This window comes from Sycon ciliatum, chromosome 10 (genome assembly GCF_964019385.1).
Source record: "Sycon ciliatum chromosome 10, ocSycCili1.1, whole genome shotgun sequence".
In the NCBI taxonomy this organism is placed as follows: Eukaryota; Metazoa; Porifera; class Calcarea; order Leucosolenida; family Sycettidae; genus Sycon; species Sycon ciliatum.
In genome coordinates, this window is record NC_088652.1 from 862,091 (window position 1) to 882,343 (window position 20,253).

At 46.7% G+C, this 20,253-nt stretch overlaps 1 protein-coding gene across 1 annotated transcript; it reads right to left on the reverse strand.

The window, feature by feature from the left end:
- Positions 1 to 606: 606 nt before the first annotated feature.
- On the reverse strand, positions 607 to 20,151 carry LOC135825550 (MOB-like protein phocein). Its single transcript, XM_065338164.1, has 8 exons — positions 19,936 to 20,151; positions 16,542 to 16,604; positions 14,282 to 14,382; positions 6,423 to 6,465; positions 5,573 to 5,659; positions 4,269 to 4,348; positions 3,224 to 3,335; positions 607 to 2,749 (listed from the first exon to the last, which is right to left on the reverse strand). Exons 1-8 carry the CDS (start codon positions 19,993 to 19,995, stop codon positions 2,399 to 2,401), a joined length of 897 nt encoding a protein of 298 aa, XP_065194236.1. The 5' UTR covers positions 19,996 to 20,151; the 3' UTR covers positions 607 to 2,398.
- Between the last annotated feature and the right edge of the window lie 102 nt (positions 20,152 to 20,253).

Consider the following 20,253-nt stretch of genomic DNA (forward strand, 5'->3'; position numbering starts at 1 on the left):
CTGCCTACATTCGATTGTGGAAACTGGATGGGGGGGGGGGGGGTACTAATCCCTGATTCAGATTGAAGACTTTTGTTGACCAGGCCTGCATTGTCCAGCTTGGCAGACTGCAGAGCAGGGAGAGCTGTAAAATTTTTACAGCTCCCTGCCACGGCCGGACCTTGTTTCCGGACACAGGACAGGTGTCACTTGGGAGCGGGGAGCAGTCCCGATACCTGCTCCCCGAGGGCACCCACAGTCCAAGCAAGGGCCACAGCGGTATTTTTACAGCTCCCTGCCGCGGACCTTGTTTCCGGGCACAGGGCAGGTATCACTCCGGAGCAGTCCAAATGCCTGCTCCATGCGGGCACCCACTGTCCAAGGGCCACAGCTGTCTCTGCCACCCATTCCCCACCGTCCTCCCTTCCACATGCACTGGTTATGTCTACTTTCTAGCTCCAGGGTCTATCATCAGGAATTCGCCTAACGACCGGCCGGAGCTTGGCCGCCGTCGTCACGGAAACACCACGAGCGGCTGCGACAACCAGGGCGTGCACCCTGACACACGAACACGCGTACGCACACACACCAACAAACAAACACACACACACACACGTGCAACAGAGGTTCATTGGCCAATATCACCACGGAGACAACAATAACCACAGGCTCCATCCAGAAAGGGCCCGAAGGAACAAACCCAGAACTGATAAACAGCCGCAAAACGTCAGAGAACGAGGGAAGCTGTTGCAAAACACGTGTCACAAGAAACACAGGAAGCCATTTCGGAAAAGGAGAAACGCGTCGTAAAGGCAGAGGAACATAAAATAAAGTACAGCTAGCAAGGGATTTTCGTGTAACGCTATCGTCTAAAAACCTCAAACTGCATCGCGAATTCTATAGCCTTATGTAACAATTTATCATTGGTATGTGTTTGATGGGACTAGTATGTGAAGGTTAAGTCTTCAAAGAATAATGCCTTGCATGTGTAGCAGATACAGGTTGCAGCATGCACACGGACAAGCACACACTGCTCGGGTTGCCGTCGGGTATGCAATAAAAAAATAAAAATAAAAGAGAGAGAGAGAGAGAGAGAGAGAGAGAGAGAGAGAGAGAGAGAGAGAGAGAGAGAGAGAGAGAGAGAGAGAGAGAGAGAGAGAGAAGAGAGAGAGAGAGAGAGAGAGAGAGAGAGAGAGAGAGAGAGAGAGAGAGAGAGAGAGAGAGAGAGAGAGAGAGAGAGAGAGAGAGAGAGAGAGAGAGAGAGAGAGAGAGGAGAGAGAGAGAGGAGAGAGAGAGAGAGAGAGAGAGGAGAGAGAGAGGAGAGAGAGAGAGAGGAGAGAGAGAGGAGAAAGAGAGAGAGAGAGAGAGAGAGAGAGAGAGAGAGAGAGAGAGGGGAGAGAGAAAGAGAGAGAGAGAGAGAGTTACCTACTGATGCGCATCAGTCCCGTTCAAGAGTAGACGAACGCACCGTTAGACGGAAGGAAATAAAAGTATGATATATACAAAATAAGATGAAAAGATGACTAAAATATCTCCGAGTTTATCCCAGGCCCAGAGGAACGTACAGACCAAGTACATTCACAAAAAGCAGGGGAAGTCCCATTGGAAGTGCCATAGCTATTGATGTGTGCATGTGTGTGTGTGTGTGTGTGTGTGTGTGTGTGTGTGTGTGTGTGTGTGTGAAGGAGAAACTTGAAAGCTACCTACAAGAACCAGTGCGAGTGTCAGTTCAATTTGAGAGGAAAGAGGATGGCCACGGCACAGCAACAAAGAGATTCACAAGCAAGCGCACACACGTACTAACACAAGCTGCTCAAGTGCCGCTCAGCCGTTCAAGAGTGTGTGATTGTCGGCGTACGCATTCATGCACGTGCGGTACAACAGGGCAAACAACCATACCTGTTTGCTGCAAACTCTTAAAGAAAGTGCTCTCCAATCGATCAGGCAACTAGTGCACCAGGTGTACACTGGGACAACATGTTCTCCATGGCGACATCATGGTGACCAATGAGAATGCTCAAAGCACACGCACGCACGCACGCACACACACACACACACACACACACACACACACACACACACACACACACACACACACAGGAGTCACTCACCCCGGGGGTTCGGTAACACGCTGCTACGCTGCCATTCGCCCCACCGCCACCGCCAGCAGCAGCAGCAGCAACACAAACGCAGCATAGGTGGCCCTGCCAACTTGGCGCACGCCTTGCGGGGATGTGACTGACGAATCCTTCGTTTCAGCAGCAGGAGTAGCAACAACAACAGGGTCCAAGCTAAGTCAAACAGTAGCAGCCGCAGGCCAGAGGAAGCTATGAAGCACGACGACGACGGCAGCGGCAAGACTGTGTCTGTGCACACATCATCAGCCTGCTGCACACATCATCAGCCTGCTGCACCATTATCAGACCTGTGCTACATCTTCGTCACCGGTTGCCAATACGCCAGCGCTGTCGTCGCCGGCATCGGCGTTCTGCAAACTGTCCGGTCCAGAATTGGCGTTCTGCGAACTGTCCTGCTGCTCAGGCTCCTCCGGCTCAGGCTGATCTTGGTGTTGTGCTGTGTCGGCGGGTGCAGCAGCCGCAGCAGTCGCAGCAGAAGCAGCCCCAGTAGTAGGGTGTGACTGGAGTCTGGCAGCCAACGCTTGCTGCACTAACGTCTCCAGTTGGTGCTGGGGTACTAGCAGATTGTCCTCGGTCATCAGCAGGTACAGCTTGACAAACTTGGTGAAGCGTAGGCACAGCGCCGTCTCCATCTACACAACAACCAGCACCAGCAACGCCATCACCAAACAACAACAACAAACAGACGCCCCATTTCGAAATTTTTGTGCACAAAGTGATCACAGATTTTATGTGGTATAGATCATGCTAGCCTAAAGGTTTTTTTTTGAAATCACGCGTCTCTATTTTTGAAACGCACTGTACAGTCAACTTCGCTAATAACAACTGCGGATATAACGACAATTCGCGAATAACAACAGAATTTCCATGCCCGGAGCAAAGTCCCATCTAACTAAAGTTAATGCATATAATGAGACTTCGGGTATAAGGCCACTTCGCGAATAAGGACACTTTTCTGATGCTCCGCCGAGTGTCGTTATACGCAAAGTTGACTGTAGTTCAAAATGAAATCGCATCATCGGGAAAGGCCTATCCAGGGCGCCAGGTTTACACTATGGGTTGGGTTTCACGGAGCACAACTTTAGCTGCTACAAAGTGTGTCTTACCTCAAACTGATCAAAGATATGCCGATGGTGGAAGAAAGCGTGCGCAAAGATACGATACACGCGTCTGCAGATAGAACCTAGCTTGGCCACTGCAGAGTCCTTGATGGTCACTCTTTATAAGAAATACACACACACGTACACACACACACACACACACACACACACACACACACACACACACACACACACACACACACACAGGCACGCGCACAGGCACACACACACACACACACACACGTGCACGCACACACACACACACATTAATTTCATGGACTGCATGCAAACATGAAAGTGGATGTGAAGGATAGAGGTGACAGGAGGATACAAAACAGAAATGAGCTATTGAGAGCATCTGAATATCTGCAATTGCATGAATGGAAGGGATGAGGGTGGGGGTATGAATACTTCACGAAGCAAGAGGTTCGTTGTTTGTTTGTTGTGCTTTTATGTATAGTCGTTCAACCCAAACAGGCAATGGTGCCTTCTCACAAGGAGACGACTTAGAAGAGGAGAGGGTAGAAAAAGAATGGAGAGGGCAGAAAAAAAACGCTCCCCTTTGGTTTTGTGGCAGTGAGGCTAGGGTTGTCTCCAGGGAGGCCAGCAGTTGTGTAGAGTCATCCTTACTCGTGTAGATACTAGATACAACAAGATCATACTTTGGCGGGACTGTGACAGTGACAGTGGATTGTGTGCTGCATACAGTACACTCAGAGGCGTAGCTGGTCCCCGTGTTAGGGCGGGGGGGGGGGGGGGGGCACAACCGGTATAATTATATGTAGCATGGTTGATGCATGTCATTCACGGTCATTATGTGCATGCTGAACCTAGGTCGAATTATTTAGGGGAATGCAGGTATTAGTGCTCGCTCTCTCCCCCTCCCCCCCCCCCCTCCTCTCTCTCTCTCTCTCTCTCTCTCTCTCTTTCTCTCTCTTTTCTTCTCCCTAACAAAGAGTAAATTATCGTGTCCGTTTCCAAAGGGAACTCATGACGGCCGCTAACACCCGGAAAACCCTACCCTTTCCAGTAAACCCTTTCTTCTCTTTACCTGCTGGGAAAGTACTTGTTGCTGTTGAGAAGTTGTGCTGCTCCATCCAGCGTGTGTCGCGTGTAGTCAATCGCGGGGCACTGGTGATGGATAGGACATACAGAGAGACAGAGATAGATAGATAGATAGATAGAGAGAGATGCTGCTGTTGTTTAAAATTTTAATCTAATGGGCAGCAAGCCCAATTACATGAGAGCGAATGTGTATAGTGCGTGCATACAAACATCATAGAAGCAGGGCTATAAGAGAATGCCATTATTCTAAGGAGGCGCATATATAATGATTTCCCAAAATTGACTAGTTTACGTGTACCAGAGGTAACGATTCTCACTCATTCTCAACACTCAATAAGACAGTATACGTATCAATTTCTGTACAACGATTTCTATTTTAACGACAGATTTCTCCTCGTTAACTCGTTAGAGTTAGCACTTCGTTATATATATATATGGCTTTTACAGTATAAGTGAATGCAAGCAGGTGCTGGGCGTATGCAGTCAATGTATTGCGTGCCTGAACCTCAACTTTGTCCTCCCATTCAACACATGCCGTGACCGTGCTGCCACCCTTATTTCCCATTTGCTCTGTAGTGCTCCTGCTCATTTTTCTTTCTTTCTATTTTTTCGTATTTTTCTGTGTGGCGCGCATGAGCGGTGCTGAAACCGAGACCCCTGGTCGGTTTAGCTGCTCTTGCCTCGCCTCCACTGCTTCGGCTGCCATCGCTATGTGTATCTCTGTGCGTTTTTTCCGGCGTTTGCACCATGATGGTTTGTGGTTATCTTGTAAAAAAAAAGAAAAAAAAGGTGAAGTTCAGAATTTAGGATTGGGAGACATCCCTGTTTTCTCTAGAAATTACGGAAATCTGTCTAACCATATGAGTTGGGAATCAGACACAGGAGTGCGGTCGATTTTGGCTACGAATCGATTTTTCAATCCATCCATGAAGCACCTCTGGCTATTCTCAGCACCCCATGTGAATGGGGTGAATCGATTTATACGAACCGATCCCAGGGCCAGCTGGTGACATGAAAATCGAACGACGAGATTCCATTCATGAATCGATTCATGGCAGTAATCGAACGCACTCAGTGACCGCGGACATGTGTTACTCTAATTTCAGAAATTTTCGGTGCAGAGAAGCAGTTCCCAATTGGTTAATGCGTGTTAGTGTTTGTTCGGTGTATTGAAATTTTGGGTATGAAACAGATGTACGGAAAGTACCGAAAATAAAAGTACACCGAAAATTGTGAAATTACAGTTCTCTAGAGCAGCGGCTGCAGAAAAGGTTACGAGATCTGACTAACCTCTTTGGGCTGCTTGTGAGCAGCACAGAGGAAAACCCAATCATCAGTTGCCATCATTTTCGTACAGGTGGCCGGAAGGCATTCATCCTGCACAAATACACATAAACACATAAACACACACACACACACACACAGACACACACACACAGTGACAGACAGACACGCACACACAGACAGACACACATACACCCACGGAAGCAGACAGACACACACACAAAAACACACACAGGGACAGACACACAGACACACATGGAGACAGACACACACAAACAGACAGACAGATAACATTAATTAAGGAGGTTCACTACAGTATCAGCCATTGCCACACATTTTTCATGGTCACTTTTCACCAAAATTTCATCATCGTAATAATTTGTTCATTCTGGTGGATTAACAGAGATTCACAAGCTGATTATGGATCTGCAATAAAATGTGTGTGTGTGGGGGGGGGGGGAGAGAGAGAGAGAGAGAGAGAGAGAGAGAGAGAGAGAGAGAGAGAGAGAGAGAGAGAGAGAGAGAGAGAGAGAGAGAGAGAGAGAGAGAGAGAGAGAGAGAGAGAGAGAGAGAGAGAGAGAGAGAGAGAGAGAGAGAGAGAGAGAGAGGAGAGAGAGAGAGAGAGAGAGAGAGAGAGAGAGAGAGAGAGAGAGAGAGAGAGAGAGAGAGAGAGAGAGAGAGGGAGAGAGAGGGAGAAAGAGAGAGGGAGAAAGAGAGGGAGAGAGAGAGAGAGAGAGAGAGAGAGAGAGAGAGAGAGAGAGAGAGAGAGAGAGAGAGAGAGAGAGAGAGAGAGAGAGAGAGAGAGAGAGAGAGAGAGAGAGAGAGAGAGAGAGGTGTTCTTGGGCCAGACGCTCACCTGCAACAGCACTGTCAAGTCGTTAAGCTCCAAGCAAAACTGCCTGCAAACGTGCAAGATAAAAGTACATGCACATGTGTACACAGCAAGCTTACACACCACACACACCATTGACCATTGACCATTTGACGCCCATAGCCGGAGGCAATGATAGCGATGCTACAGCAGAAGCCATAGCAGCTTGTGCTGGGATTGTACCATTCAACAGTTTGCAAGGCTGAAGAATTGACCGCCACTATTCAGCCTGGTCTACACCACACAGCTATGAAGTGGCTTTTTTCTTTTCTTTTTTTCCACACACACACACACACACACACACGCACACACACACACACACACACACACACACACACACGCACGCACACACACACACACACACACACATCACACACAGCACACACATCAGCAGTCATGGAGTAGCGGACAAGTAGGGCTGGGGGCAGAACTGATCCACTCCTTGACACAGTGAGTGGAAGTGAAATTCATGCCTACAGCCCAACTTGGACAGAGGATGGTCCAGGGTATTCTGACAAATCACACAAACGGACGCGTCACTCACTGTTGATGAGTCTACCTCATTCGGTGCTGCATTGATGTGTTGCAGCTCCGTGTGGTGAATTGCCTGGTCTTGATGGTGGTCACCGTGATACGCCCCGTTGAGGTACCACTGATATATACATGTACCGTATTTTCCCGGTTGTAAGTCGACCTTTTACCACTAAAAATAGAAGGAGAAAGGGTGGGGGTCGACTTACAACCGGGATTCGACTTATAACCGGGAACTATCAGTATCTTACAAAAATGACCTGCCCTGCATGCATGAGTGCACCATGTGTACACATGTTTGCCAGTTTAATATTGGCCTTTTTCAAGGATTGGGACGTTATACCCTCCAATAAGGAATGTTTACACGATTTGTTGATGTGTTAGTAGGAGGGAGTGGATGGTAGTGCTTCGTTGGGTGAAAACTTTAAAACGCAGAATTGAGACCTCCGGATACGGGGGTCGACCTATAATCGGGGTTGACTTACAACCGGAAAATTCGGTACCCTCCTCCTGGGAGATGAAAGCAGGTCCATCTTCCCTATGCCGAAGGTTGTATCGATACCAATCACGTACACGATGGTTACCTTCCCTGCGTGTCACTGCTGGCGCATTCTCCCTGTGGAGCCTTCTGTGGTGATACCACCGTAGAATACCGCGTGTGGCGTCACAATAACTGGCTGCAGGGCGATCGGCTCTATGACGGGCATCGTTGAGGTAGTACTCGTCCGCCGTCCTACCCAAGCAGGTTCATTGACGCGATGAAGGCGACCTCCATAGCACCAGGCGGACACTCCCCTACTATCAACAAGAGCTGGCCCGATGGAGTCTACTATCGCCGTGCCAAATTTCTTGCGGCGCGTTTTCATCTGCCAACTCCACAACAGTTCTTATTGGCGTCCGCCTTTCTATTAGTAAAGGACCCGCGGTGAGAGACCACGGCCGATCATCCAAGTCTACACCAAACGTATCGGCCATATCCATTTACTGAGAATAATGTAACAACTCCTCCACAAACGTTTCGACAACTGACGTCTTCATCCTGATTTTTCCTCTTGGTGGCTTTGGACAAGAGTTGAAAAGTCCAAAAGGTCAACTGGTGACTTTTGCGTTACTTGCCATGATTGGATTTTAGCGGTTGATGTCGGTATGCAGCTGGGAAGCGAATTCAACAGGAAGAAGATAAAGGTCTTGCTTTGCGGTTCACACCTTCACTTCCGTATCATTAGCCTTTGGGAAATCCGGTATATTGGTGAAATAAAATTATTATTATTATCAGCAATGGCATTCACATGTCATTGCGGGATCAGCATGTCGGGGGTAATACCCCTATTTCAGCACATGGGGCAGTGTGTGAAGCGCCGCCTCTTTGTCATGGTATATTGTGATAGTTGGTAAGTGTGCAGTGCTCACAGTTCTCTTCTCCTAAACAGAGTGTACTAGTTGCAGTAGGAAGCACTTTTTTGAGCTCTGCTGGTTCACAAGTTTGCACAGTTATAATTATCCGCAGTGGTGGCCTAGGGTCACCCCTAGCTAGGCCACCCCTGGCTAGGTTGAGAGTATGGTGCGTGGAGACCTGGGAAGCAATGACGGGGCAACGCCTGATGTTCCTAGTAAAAGAAGAATAAATAATGATAATAATAAAAATAATGCTCTAACCACTGAGCTATGGGACCAGGCTGAACCTAGAAGGCGCTGACTAGTTTTTCACTCCAAAAGCAGCTCACAACACTTGCCACACATACTGATGGCACTTGAGTATTTTTCCCTCCCCCAGGGGACCAACCACGGTCAGTGGTTAGAGCATTGCTCATGACAAGCAGGGTCCCAGGTTCGAGTCCTGGTGGGTCTGGCGTTTTTTCTCTTTTCAGGCAGTTCACTTCCCCGACTGATCCTTTGAATTTGAAGTTCTCCCAATCCTTTCCAAATAATACTTCAAGTAATAATAATAATAATAATAATAATAATAATAATAATAATAATAATAATAATAATAATAATAATAATAATAATAATAATAATAATAATAATAATAATAATAATAATAATAATAATAATAATAATAATAATAATAATAATAATGTACGTGAAGTGTGTGGGTACAGTGAGGGCTGCGTCCCACCCGCCTGTGTGGATTCACAGGAAGTGTGAGTTACGAAGTCTGAAGAAAATGTTGAACAGTCTCTGCTGGGATGACGACTACACCATAGCTCAGTGGTTAGAGCATCGCTAGCTACAAGCGAGGGTCCCTGGTTCGAGTCCTGGTGGTGACAGTCAGATTTTTTCTTCAGACTTTTCCCGTTTGTCTCTTTCCCTCAAACTAGTGAAGATGTTATGACTTGGGGCTCCCCGCGTGCTAGAGTGTACGTGAAGTGTGTGGGTACAGTGAGGGCTGCGTCCCACCCGCCTGTGTGGATTCACAGGAAGTGTGAGTTACGAAGTCTGAAGAAAATGTTGAACAGTCTCTGCTGGGATGACGACTACACCATAGCTCAGTGGTTAGAGCATCGCTAGCTACAAGCGAGGGTCCCTGGTTCGAGTCCTGGTGGTGACAGTCAGATTTTTTTCTTCAGACTTTTCCCGTTTGTCTCTTTCCCTCAAACTAGTGAAAATAATAATAATAATAATGTGGAAGAGAAAAGGACATATGGATACGAGTTAAGAGTAACTCTCCATCACTGTAACATGATACTATATACAGTCAGAAAGTGCAATAACTATTGTAGGCACAAAACTGACAGAGTACTGAAACATTCAACGTCCTGACACCTAGCTTCAACACATCTCCGTAGCGCTAACCGACAGCCTTCCAACTTGGAAGGTTCAAGGTTATGGAAAAGACCAAAGAGGGGAAGGCAAGCGCAACGAAAACGAGCAAAAGCTACAGTCCCAACGGAACAAAGAATGTCGATTGTTACTGGACGATGACGAGACCAGTACGATATTTGACAAAGCTTTGTTGAAGCTAGGTGTCAGGACGTTGAATGTTTCAGTACTCTGTCAGTTTTGTGCCTACAATAGTTATTGCACTTTCTGACTGTATATAGTATCATGTTACAGTGATGGAGAGTTACTCTTAACTCGTATCCATATGTCCTTTTCTCTTCCACATTTATTTATGGCTCAACATCCGAGTTTCAAATTGCACACCTGATGAGCCGTCACGAACCATACGGCGAAACGTACGTCGTGTGAAACAACTTGTTTTGTAGTCAACTAGTCCATCACAATGTCATGCATGAGGAGTACTGTAGGAGTTTGGCTTTCGGCTTGTACAATTCGTTTTCGCAAAGCTTCCCTTTCTTTACTTATCTTTGATATTTATGACCCACCCAAGTTGGGTGGTGTGCTGCTTTGCTGCTTTGAATTGTAGTTAGACCGCTTTGTCAAATATCGTACTGGTCTCGTCATCGTCCAGTAACAATCGACATTCTTTGTTCCGTTGGGACTGTAGCTTTTGCTCGTTTTCGTTGCGCTTGCCTTCCCCTCTTTGGTCTTTTCCATAACCTTGAACCTTCCAAGTTGGAAGGCTGTCGGTTAGCGCTACGGAGATGTGTTGAAGCTAGGTGTCAGGACGTTGAATGTTTCAGTACTCTGTCAGTTTTGTGCCTACAATAGTTATTGCACTTTCTGACTGTATATAGTATCATGTTACAGTGATGGAGAGTTACTCTTAACTCGTATCCATATGTCCTTTTCTCTTCCACATTTATTTATGGCTCAACATCCGAGTTTCAAATTGCACACCTGATGAGCCGTCACGAACCATACGGCGAAACGTACGTCGTGTGAAACAACTTGTTTTGTAGTCAACTAGTCCATCACAATGTCATGCATGAGGAGTACTGTAGGAGTTTGGCTTTCGGCTTGTACAATTCGTTTTCGCAAAGCTTCCCTTTCTTTACTTATCTTTGATATTTATGACCCACCCAAGTTGGGTGGTGTGCTGCTTTGCTGCTTTGAATTGTAGTTAGACCGCTTTGTCAAATATCGTACTGGTCTCGTCATCGTCCAGTAACAATCGACATTCTTTGTTCCGTTGGGACTGTAGCTTTTGCTCGTTTTCGTTGCGCTTGCCTTCCCCTCTTTGGTCTTTTCCATAACCTTGAACCTTCCAAGTTGGAAGGCTGTCGGTTAGCGCTACGGAGATGTGTTGAAGCTAGGTGTCAGGACGTTGAATGTTTCAGTACTCTGTCAGTTTTGTGCCTACAATAGTTATTGCACTTTCTGACTGTATATAGTATCATGTTACAGTGATGGAGAGTTACTCTTAACTCGTATCCATATGTCCTTTTCTCTTCCACATTTATTTATGGCTCAACATCCGAGTTTCAAATAATAATAATAATAATAATAATAATGTTGCCACTTGCAACCCGCCACGTATCCACAACACCTGCGACGGTTTTGCAAACCTCCAGGTAGACCCCTTTGCAAGAAGTAGGAGACGGAGAAACGAAGCGTTTGTGTTGAAGTTATGTACCTGAAACGTCACAACAGCTTAGTGGAGAATGATGGAAGCATCGAGACAGCTCGTCACGAAAGAAGCTTGCCCGTCGCGGAAGACAACCAAAATTCAAACTGTTCTTCACCAAACTCAAAATTTGAATTTCTCAGAAGCAGGTCTTCAGGAGACAAAATGGTTCGGCAATCACGAGTATTTGATCAGTGGAGCGTCTATTCTAACTGCAGGACGCCCGTCCCAACAGAGCGAGGAATGCCTGCATATCGCGGCGAGGGAGTCGCAATCGTTCTTGTAGGTTTGGCCCGACGAGCGCGGAAAACGGCGGGTGTCAGTGGCGAGCTGTCAGCTCGCGAGTTGTGGCGAAACTGTTTGGCGATCAGTGGCTGCATGTCATTTCCTGCTACGCTCCAACGTTTGCGAGGCCTCGCCGTGAAAAGGAGAAATTTTATGGCGAATTTCGTGATTGTTTGTTATCCATCCCGGAGCGCAATTTGTACGTCGTGCTTGGTGACTTCAGCGCCCGTGTTGGCAGCAGCCCAGGTGATGAAGAGGACGCATGGAGGCAAATACGTGGTCCTTATGGCATTGGTACCATGAGCGAAGCTGGTGAGGAACTGTTGAGCTTTCTATCCATGTTCAACTCTCGACTCTGTAATACGTACTTCAAGAAAAAGGACATTCATAAAGTTACCTGGCAGCACCCACGTTCACAGCACTGGCACTGTATTGATTATGTGATCACCCGGCAGCGGGATTTTCAGCGCTGTACAGATTGTCGTGTGTACCGGTCTGCTGAGTGTGGGACCGATCACAAACTTGTTGGGCTAACGTTGTCACTTGGTTGCCGCCGGCGTTTCTACCCGCCAAAGAGCAAGGCCCCTGATCGCCGTCGCTTTGATGTATCACAGCTAGGACCTGCTGACCCAACTGCATCAGATGATGATGATTTAGTAAGGCAAGCAACTGTGGCTGAGTGGTACCATACCTCATCCGACTGTCTGCAAGATGCTGCACCAGGGACCTCAGTTCAGGATCAATGGAGTTCACTACGGGACGCTACAGTTAAAGCAGCTACCTCTGTTCTAGGCAAGAGTCGCCGTCGCCAGCCAGATTGGTTCTCAGCCAGTTCTGCCGCTCTCGAGCCCCTCCTTGCACATCGTAACACTCTATTTCAGAAATCTTTAGCAGATCCATCACCTCTGGTCCGGCGAGAGTTTGTCCGTGCGCGCTCAGCTGCAAGGGATGCTGTACGCAGTGCTAAGCATGGTCAGCATTATCTTAATACTGAGGGTTTGGAACTCCAGGGACCTAGGCAAAGGGTCGTTATAACGTATTTTATGCACTAACGAATTATGTTGTAACCGGACCTGTAAACAGTTGTACAGACCACGTTTCGCCAGGGGATTTCAGATTTTACTAATGGGGTTTATGTACTAACCGGACTCGTTATAATGAGGGAGGAGCTGTACTTGTAGCAATGAAAGTCATGCTCGATTGTAAGTCGCACCCCATTTGTTGGCCCTGAGGTTCAGTGTGAAAAGGTGCGACTTATATTCGACGGGAATGTGGTACAGTGAAACCTGTGACTAACGACCACCCCTTCCTTGGGGCCAGATAAAGCGGTCTTTAGTGGCAGGTGGTCCTTAGTTAGAGGGTTGCACCGCACAACCATAATATGAATGTGAGACCGTCCGTGCCTGGCGAATTGGTCTGTAGTAGCAGGCTGGTCGCTAGTCACGGTGGTCTTTAGTTACAGGTTTTACTGTAGTATCAGGCTGGTCGCTAGTCACGGTGGTCTTTAGTTACAGGTTTTACTGTAGTACCAGGCTGGTCGCTAGTCACGGTGGTCTTTAGTTACAGGTTTTACTGTAGTACCAGGCTGGTTGCTAGTCACGGTGGTCTTTAGTTACAGGTTTTACTGTAGTAGCAGGCTGGTCGCTAGTCACGGTGGTCTTTAGTTACAGGTTTTACTGTAGTACCAGGCTGGTCGCTAGTCACGGTGGTCTTTAGTTACAGGTTTTACTGTAGTATCAGGCTGGTCGCTAGTCACGGTGGTCTTTAGTTACAGGTTTTACTGTAGTACCAGGCTGGTCGCTAGTCACGGTGGTCTTTAGTTACAGGTTTTACTGTAGTATCAGGCTGGTCGCTAGTCACGGTGGTCTTTAGTTACAGGTTTTACTGTAGTACCAGGCTGGTCGCTAGTCACGGTGGTCTTTAGTTACAGGTTTTACTGTAGTACCAGGCTGGTCGCTAGTCACGGTGGTCTTTAGTTACAGGTTTTACTGTAGTACCAGGCTGGTCGCTAGTCACGGTGGTCTTTAGTTACAGGTTTTACTGTAGTACCAGGCTGGTCGCTAGTCACGGTGGTCTTTAGTTACAGGTTTTACTGTAGTACCAGGCTGGTCGCTAGTCACGGTGGTCTTTAGTTACAGGTTTTACTGTAGTACCAGGCTGGTCGCTAGTCACGGTGGTCTTTAGTTACAGGTTTTACTGTAGTACCAGGCTGGTCGCTAGTCACGGTGGTCTTTAGTTACAGGTTTTACTGTAGTACCAGGCTGGTCACTAGTCACAGTGGTCTTTAGTTACAGGTTTTACTGTAGTACCAGGCTGGTCGCTAGTCACGGTGGTCTTTAGTTACAGGTTTTACTGTAGTACCAGGCTGGTCACTAGTCACAGTGGTCTTTAGTTACAGGTTTTACTGTAGTATCAGGCTGGTCGCTAGTCACGGTGGTCTTTAGTTACAGGTTTTACTGTAGTACCAGGCTGGTCACTAGTCACAGTGGTCTTTAGTTACAGGTTTTACCGTATGTATTTGCAGCCAATCAGACCGCTGTGCGACCAGATGACGTACCGTAAATGCTCGTACTTCCAAACGCCCTCTTCCTGCGACGCGGGAATCATTATCATGGCATCGACATCCAGCGTGTCACGACGTATACTCTGCTGAATGAACTGAACACAGTGCGCAGAACAAAAGCACATGCACAATGCGCCTATTATTGAGCATTGCCAAATATGGAGTGCAAGAGTAATGTATGCCAGTACTGTATAACGAGTAGAAATCTGTCGTTAAAATAGAAATCGTTATACAGAAATCGATACATATACAGTCAGACCTCGCATAACCGCACACATCCGTTTTCCACAAAAAATATCCGGATAGGCGAGGGAACCGGATAACCGAACACAGGTTATATTGGATGGATCACGTATGCTGTAAATCTGTAACCAGCTGTTTTCCTCCGGATTGCGAGGGATCCGGATAAAAGAGGACCGGATAAGCGAGGTCTGACTGTACTGTCTTATTGAGAGTTGAGAATGAGTGAGAATCGTTACCTCTGGTACACGTAAACCAGTCAATTTGGGGAAATCGGTATACCGTATTTTCTCTACTAAAAGCCCAGGTCTCCAATAATAGCCCAGTCTCCAATAATGACCCAGGGTGAGGGTGGTTTGAAATAATAAGAGCACAGTCTCTAATAGTAGCGCGGGTCACAATTGGAGTATGCAACAAGTATATTGACTGCATATAAAACAGCAGTACAACATACCAAGAACATATTTGTAAGGAGGTTTTCGGTCTACTGCTTCCTTCCTGGCGCCAATGCTATTGTGAAACATCTGTTTTGACAATATTCCTGAGTTTAGGGTTGAAAAATCAGTCTTGATATGGTCAGTTTATGCCTGTATAGACTGGAGTTGGCTTGATAGTTGACAATTGAACAAATAAGAGCCCAGTCTCTAATAGTAGCGCGGGTAGAGCTGTCACTGAAAAAATAGAACCCCGGGCTCTTATTAGAGAAAATACGGTATATGCGCCTCGTTAGAATAATGGCTTTTACAGTGCTCTGGGATCAGGATTCGGGATGCACTGGCTGCGTTCGATTATGCACTTGAATCAATTCATGAATCCATTCGCATGCATTCAAGTCGTTCGATGTTCATGTCATGAGCCCTGGAATCGGTTCGGAATCCATTCACTCTATTCACATCTGGTGATGTGAACAGCGCGAATCGATTCATGAATGGATTCATGAATCGATTCGCGGGCATAAACGAACGCACTCACTGTCCAACACCCCACATGACCATGCCCAGGTGGCTGTGTGCGGTGTTTACGGTACAAATTACGCCATTGCGCAATGGGCTTATCAAAACCACAGCTAATTCAAAGTGATCGCTGCAACGGAAGGAAACTATATGTATAGTGCGTTTCAAAAGGAGAGACCTCTGGTTTCAAAAAAAAAACTTTTGGCCAGCATCTATACCACGTAACGTCTGTGATCACTTTGTGCATACAATGGGCGTTTGTTATCCAATCGCTTAGAAATCTATAATGAGAAAAATCGGGGGAATTGCTTGAGCAATATCCTGAAGATATTTCCTAAACAGCTCAAACCAAATTTGAATTATTCGAAAAGTCGAGAGGTTTATACTTTTGAAGCGCACTATACACAGTTGTCTATGGCCAACACACCGCCATCTTACAACACCTAGAAGAACAAAACCCCATCCCCCGCGGACAAGGCATACCCAGATCTTTCTTTCTAAAATGGAGGGGGGGGGGGGGGGCTGATCGCAGGGAACACTTTGACACACACGACCTGAACAGCACTGGGGTCGGAGAAGAGACGTGGAGGCAGCACCTTGGTGAGTAGCTATAGTTCTTGTTTTGTCTAGGACGGATGCTTCCGCTTTCGTGACTAAGAGAGAGAGAGAGAGAGAGAGAGAGAGAGAGAGAGAGAGAGAGAGAGAGAGAGAGAGAGAGAGAGAGAGAGAGAGAGAGAGAGAGAGAGAGAGAGAGAGAGAGAGAGAGAGAGAGAGAGAGAGAGAGAGAGAGAGAGAGAGAGAGAGAGAGAGAGAGAGAGAGAGAGAGAGAGAGAGAGAGAGAGAGAGAGAGAGAGAGAGAGAGAGAGAGAGACAGAGAGACAGAGAGAGACAGACAGAGACAGACAGAGAGACACACACACACACACACACATACATACATACACACATACATACATACACACACACACATACATACATACACACACACACACACATACATACATACATACACACATACATACAGACACACACACATACACAACCAACATCAGTAAACTCACCTGCTGAACAGACAGTGTACTTTCCATCTGCTCAATATCCTCATCTGGCCAGTCGTAGAATTCCTGCAGACACAGTGAAACATAGACTGTGAGTTAATGATACTTGTAAATGTAAAAAACGAGTAGGGAGACTTATGAGTAACAGCAAAGGTTCAAAATCGAAAGCCAGGTGAAGATTACGCTGTGGTGGACCTCGACAACAGTCCGTTGCAAGTTTCAGTGCTCACGCAGGAGAGTCGTTTCCACCTTAGCCAAGCAGAGTACACCGAGCAAAACGTACAAAAACAACGGTCCAATTTTCATCACTGACAGAACTTTTCGCAGTGGGCTTACCGTATTTTACCGGTTGTAAGTCGACCCCGGTTATAAGTCAACCCCCGTATCCGGAGGTCTCAATTCTGCTTTTTAAAGTTTTCACCCAACGAAGCATTACTAACCACACTCCCTGCTACTAACACATCAACAAATCATGTACTAGTAAACATTCCTTATTGGAAGGTATAACGTCCCAATCCTTGAAAAAAAAGCCAATAAACTGGCAAAAATATGTACACATGGTGCACTTGTGCATGCAGTGCAAGTAGTTGTTTTTTCGAGTAAGAAACTGATAGTTCCCGGTTATAAGTCGAATCCCGGTTGTAAGTCGACCCCCACCCTTTCTCCTTCTTTTTTTAGTCGTAAAAGGTCGACTTACAACCGGAAAAATACGGTAATCACTTTGTATGCCGTATGACTCGCGCCGATCGACGTTGAACATCACAGCAGCTGCTTCCTGTCTGGTACAAATCGTACCAGATCTTCACAGCTCTCGCCAGCCTTCCCGACAGGCTCTGACGTCCCATACCGTCGAGCCCCGGCGCGGCCCCGTCGAATATGTACCAGGCTTTACAGTACAGTCAACGTTGCGTATCACGACACTCAGCGGGGCATCAAGAAAAGTGCCCTTATTCGCGCAGTGTCCTTATACCCGAAGTCTCATTTTATGTATTACAGTTAGATGGGACTTTGCTCTGGACATGGGAATTCTGTCGTTCTTCGCGAATTGTCGTTATATCCGCAGTCGTTATTACCAAAGTTGACCGCAGTACTGTGTCTTTGGAGGTACCGTACACCCAAGATTCCGAGATATACTGTAAAACATGTCTTTTCCGTGTACTGTATAAGCAGAAATATATTCGTCTGGAATTTTATTCCGTCTTTTTCGTCCAAGGAGCTTTCGGACTAAATAAAATGCCGGACTAATGTCGATTTGTCCAGCTTTTCAATACACTCTTATGATCCATGGACGAAATTTACAACCGGACGAACTCCCTTTCTTTGGAGTTGGACGAAATAATTGACCGACGAAATTTTCTGCCTGTACAGTAGCTTTAATTCCGGTAGAGAAGAGAGGCACCTGAATTTAATGACACCTAAAAGGCACTAGAGTATGCACTGTATGCGAAGGGAAAGCTAGTCACCTAATTCTACATTACACCTGAAACCTGGCAGGTCCCTGGCACCGAAATCGTGATGCACCTGAAATTACACGTTTTACAGTACCAACTTAAAGGCAAGAGTACAGTAATTTACTGTATGCATGCACTCCACCTGTCTCAGAACAACACTACCACTAGGACCAAGGGATGTTATTCCATTCAAATGACCCTGGATAAGGAGACCACCTGTCCTAGAAGACCACTGCAACCTGGACCAATGGGTGTTGTTTCCAGTCAAATGACCCTGGATAAGGAGACCACCTGTACACAGCGACACCATTTTGAAGGTCCCTTGAGCGGTCGCCTTGGATAGGTTTCACTGTATATAAGCTCCCAGGAGTGTGCAACTCCTGATACCCTTGAAAACTCACATCATGCCGTGTAGTGTTCCAGTTGTACGTTTCCAGCCCGTTATTAGCGAGCAGCGGAGTAATAAAAAAAAAAGCACTCTCTGACAGAAACTCACTGCGCGTGCGTATGCAACTCTCCAGCATGATCATGGTAGATATTCGGATTGCGAGCACGCTATCCTTCGTTTGTACGTACAGTGAACTTCGCTAATAACGACTGCGGATATAACGACAATTCGCGAATAACGACATAATTTTCATGCCCAGAGCAAAGTCCCATCCAACTGTGACACATATAATGAGACTTCGGGTATAACGACACTTCGCGAATAAGGACACCTTTCTGATGCCCCGGCCAGTGTCGTTATAAGCAAAGTTGACTGTAGTACAAAAGGAACCTGAGACTCGTGATGTGAGTTGCACTCCTGGGAGCTCATTTACTCTTCGTGATACATACCAGTATGTGCATGTACTCGCGTGAAGCCAACTTTCTCCAGTGCAACTTACCCCAGCTGTACGCCGGGGTCAACGAGCTCAAAGGGATTGTAGGTGCACTCATCTTGACAAGTACATGTGCCGTAAAGTACCGCCAGAGCGCCCCACCTTGATTTTACAGCCAAGGAAACGAAAATCGTGTGGCAGAGTGCAACGAAGTGTGTACGGCGTGAGAACCTTAGTATGCTAAGGTCAAACTTGGCCGGTTTTCGTGTGGAGCTCGTGTCTGCTTGAAGGTAAATTGAGCACGGATTGACTGCAGAATGTGTAATATGTGTACAAGGTTCGTGTCATATGACCCACCGGCAGGAGATCACCTCCACAATACGACCACGAAAGGACGAGATGGTGGGGTGCTCTGGCGGTACTTTACGGTACATGTATTACGGTCATAGGAAGGAAGAAAAAGGGAGCTAATTGTGCAACTCTTCAATGTTGTACATGCATCTACGCAATCCACACCAGTCCAAAGGAACACGAAGAAGTTGCTGTCCTAGCCATTTTTGCTTCATTCCCTGTGCAAGAGTCCATGAGGAGAAGGGAACGAAAACGTTCGGTTCTAAATTTCCTAGTGTTCTCTTGGGCTGGTGTGGGTTGCGTAGATGCATGTACTGCATTGAAGAATTGGAAACGCTTCCAATTCGTTCTAGACATGTGCAAAGCATGTGCAACTGGTCCATGTACTTTCCCAATCTGTACTCTCTTATACCACCATCCTTCAATGCGACGGACCCCACGATAGGCGGTCAGCCTTTGGGTCATCCTAATAAAGTTGTTATTATTATTATTACATGTATTCGAGTAATGCTGGAAAAACTGACAAGCTAACTCTGGTCTACATTCAAAGACTGAAAACAATGTGTTGCTATCGAATCCAGCAACCCAGCTTTACGAACCAAATGCACAGGACACCGTCCGCCCGTAGCTAGCTTGCTTGCAAGACATGCCAGCAGCGCAGCACAATATCTATGATGACTGTTGCTGATCTGTCTGTACCCAACTAAAACCAAGTCCCACGCCGAGGCTCAATCAGTCAGTCTTGGGCACATTTTTTTTGGAATTGGCACTCACCGAAGCTTTGCAGCCAGGACGATTCCTCCTGAGGATCGACTCTGGCTTCGCTGCCGCCATTTCTTCTCTTGCAACAGCACTATCTCTCACTATCCGCGTCTACTTCCGAGCTGCCGAAGACTCCCAACTTCTCCAAAAGCAAATTTGGTCCAATAATTATTATGATTGGTTTCAAACAAAAGCTGCAATCAAAAATCAGCGAGCAATCGAAAAATGTTCAAATGCATGCAAAATCACTTTTACACGTTTGTACAATGACACTCGTAGTCGTAGATTTACGAACGGACTGGAACTACTGCATGCATGTTATGTGTGTAG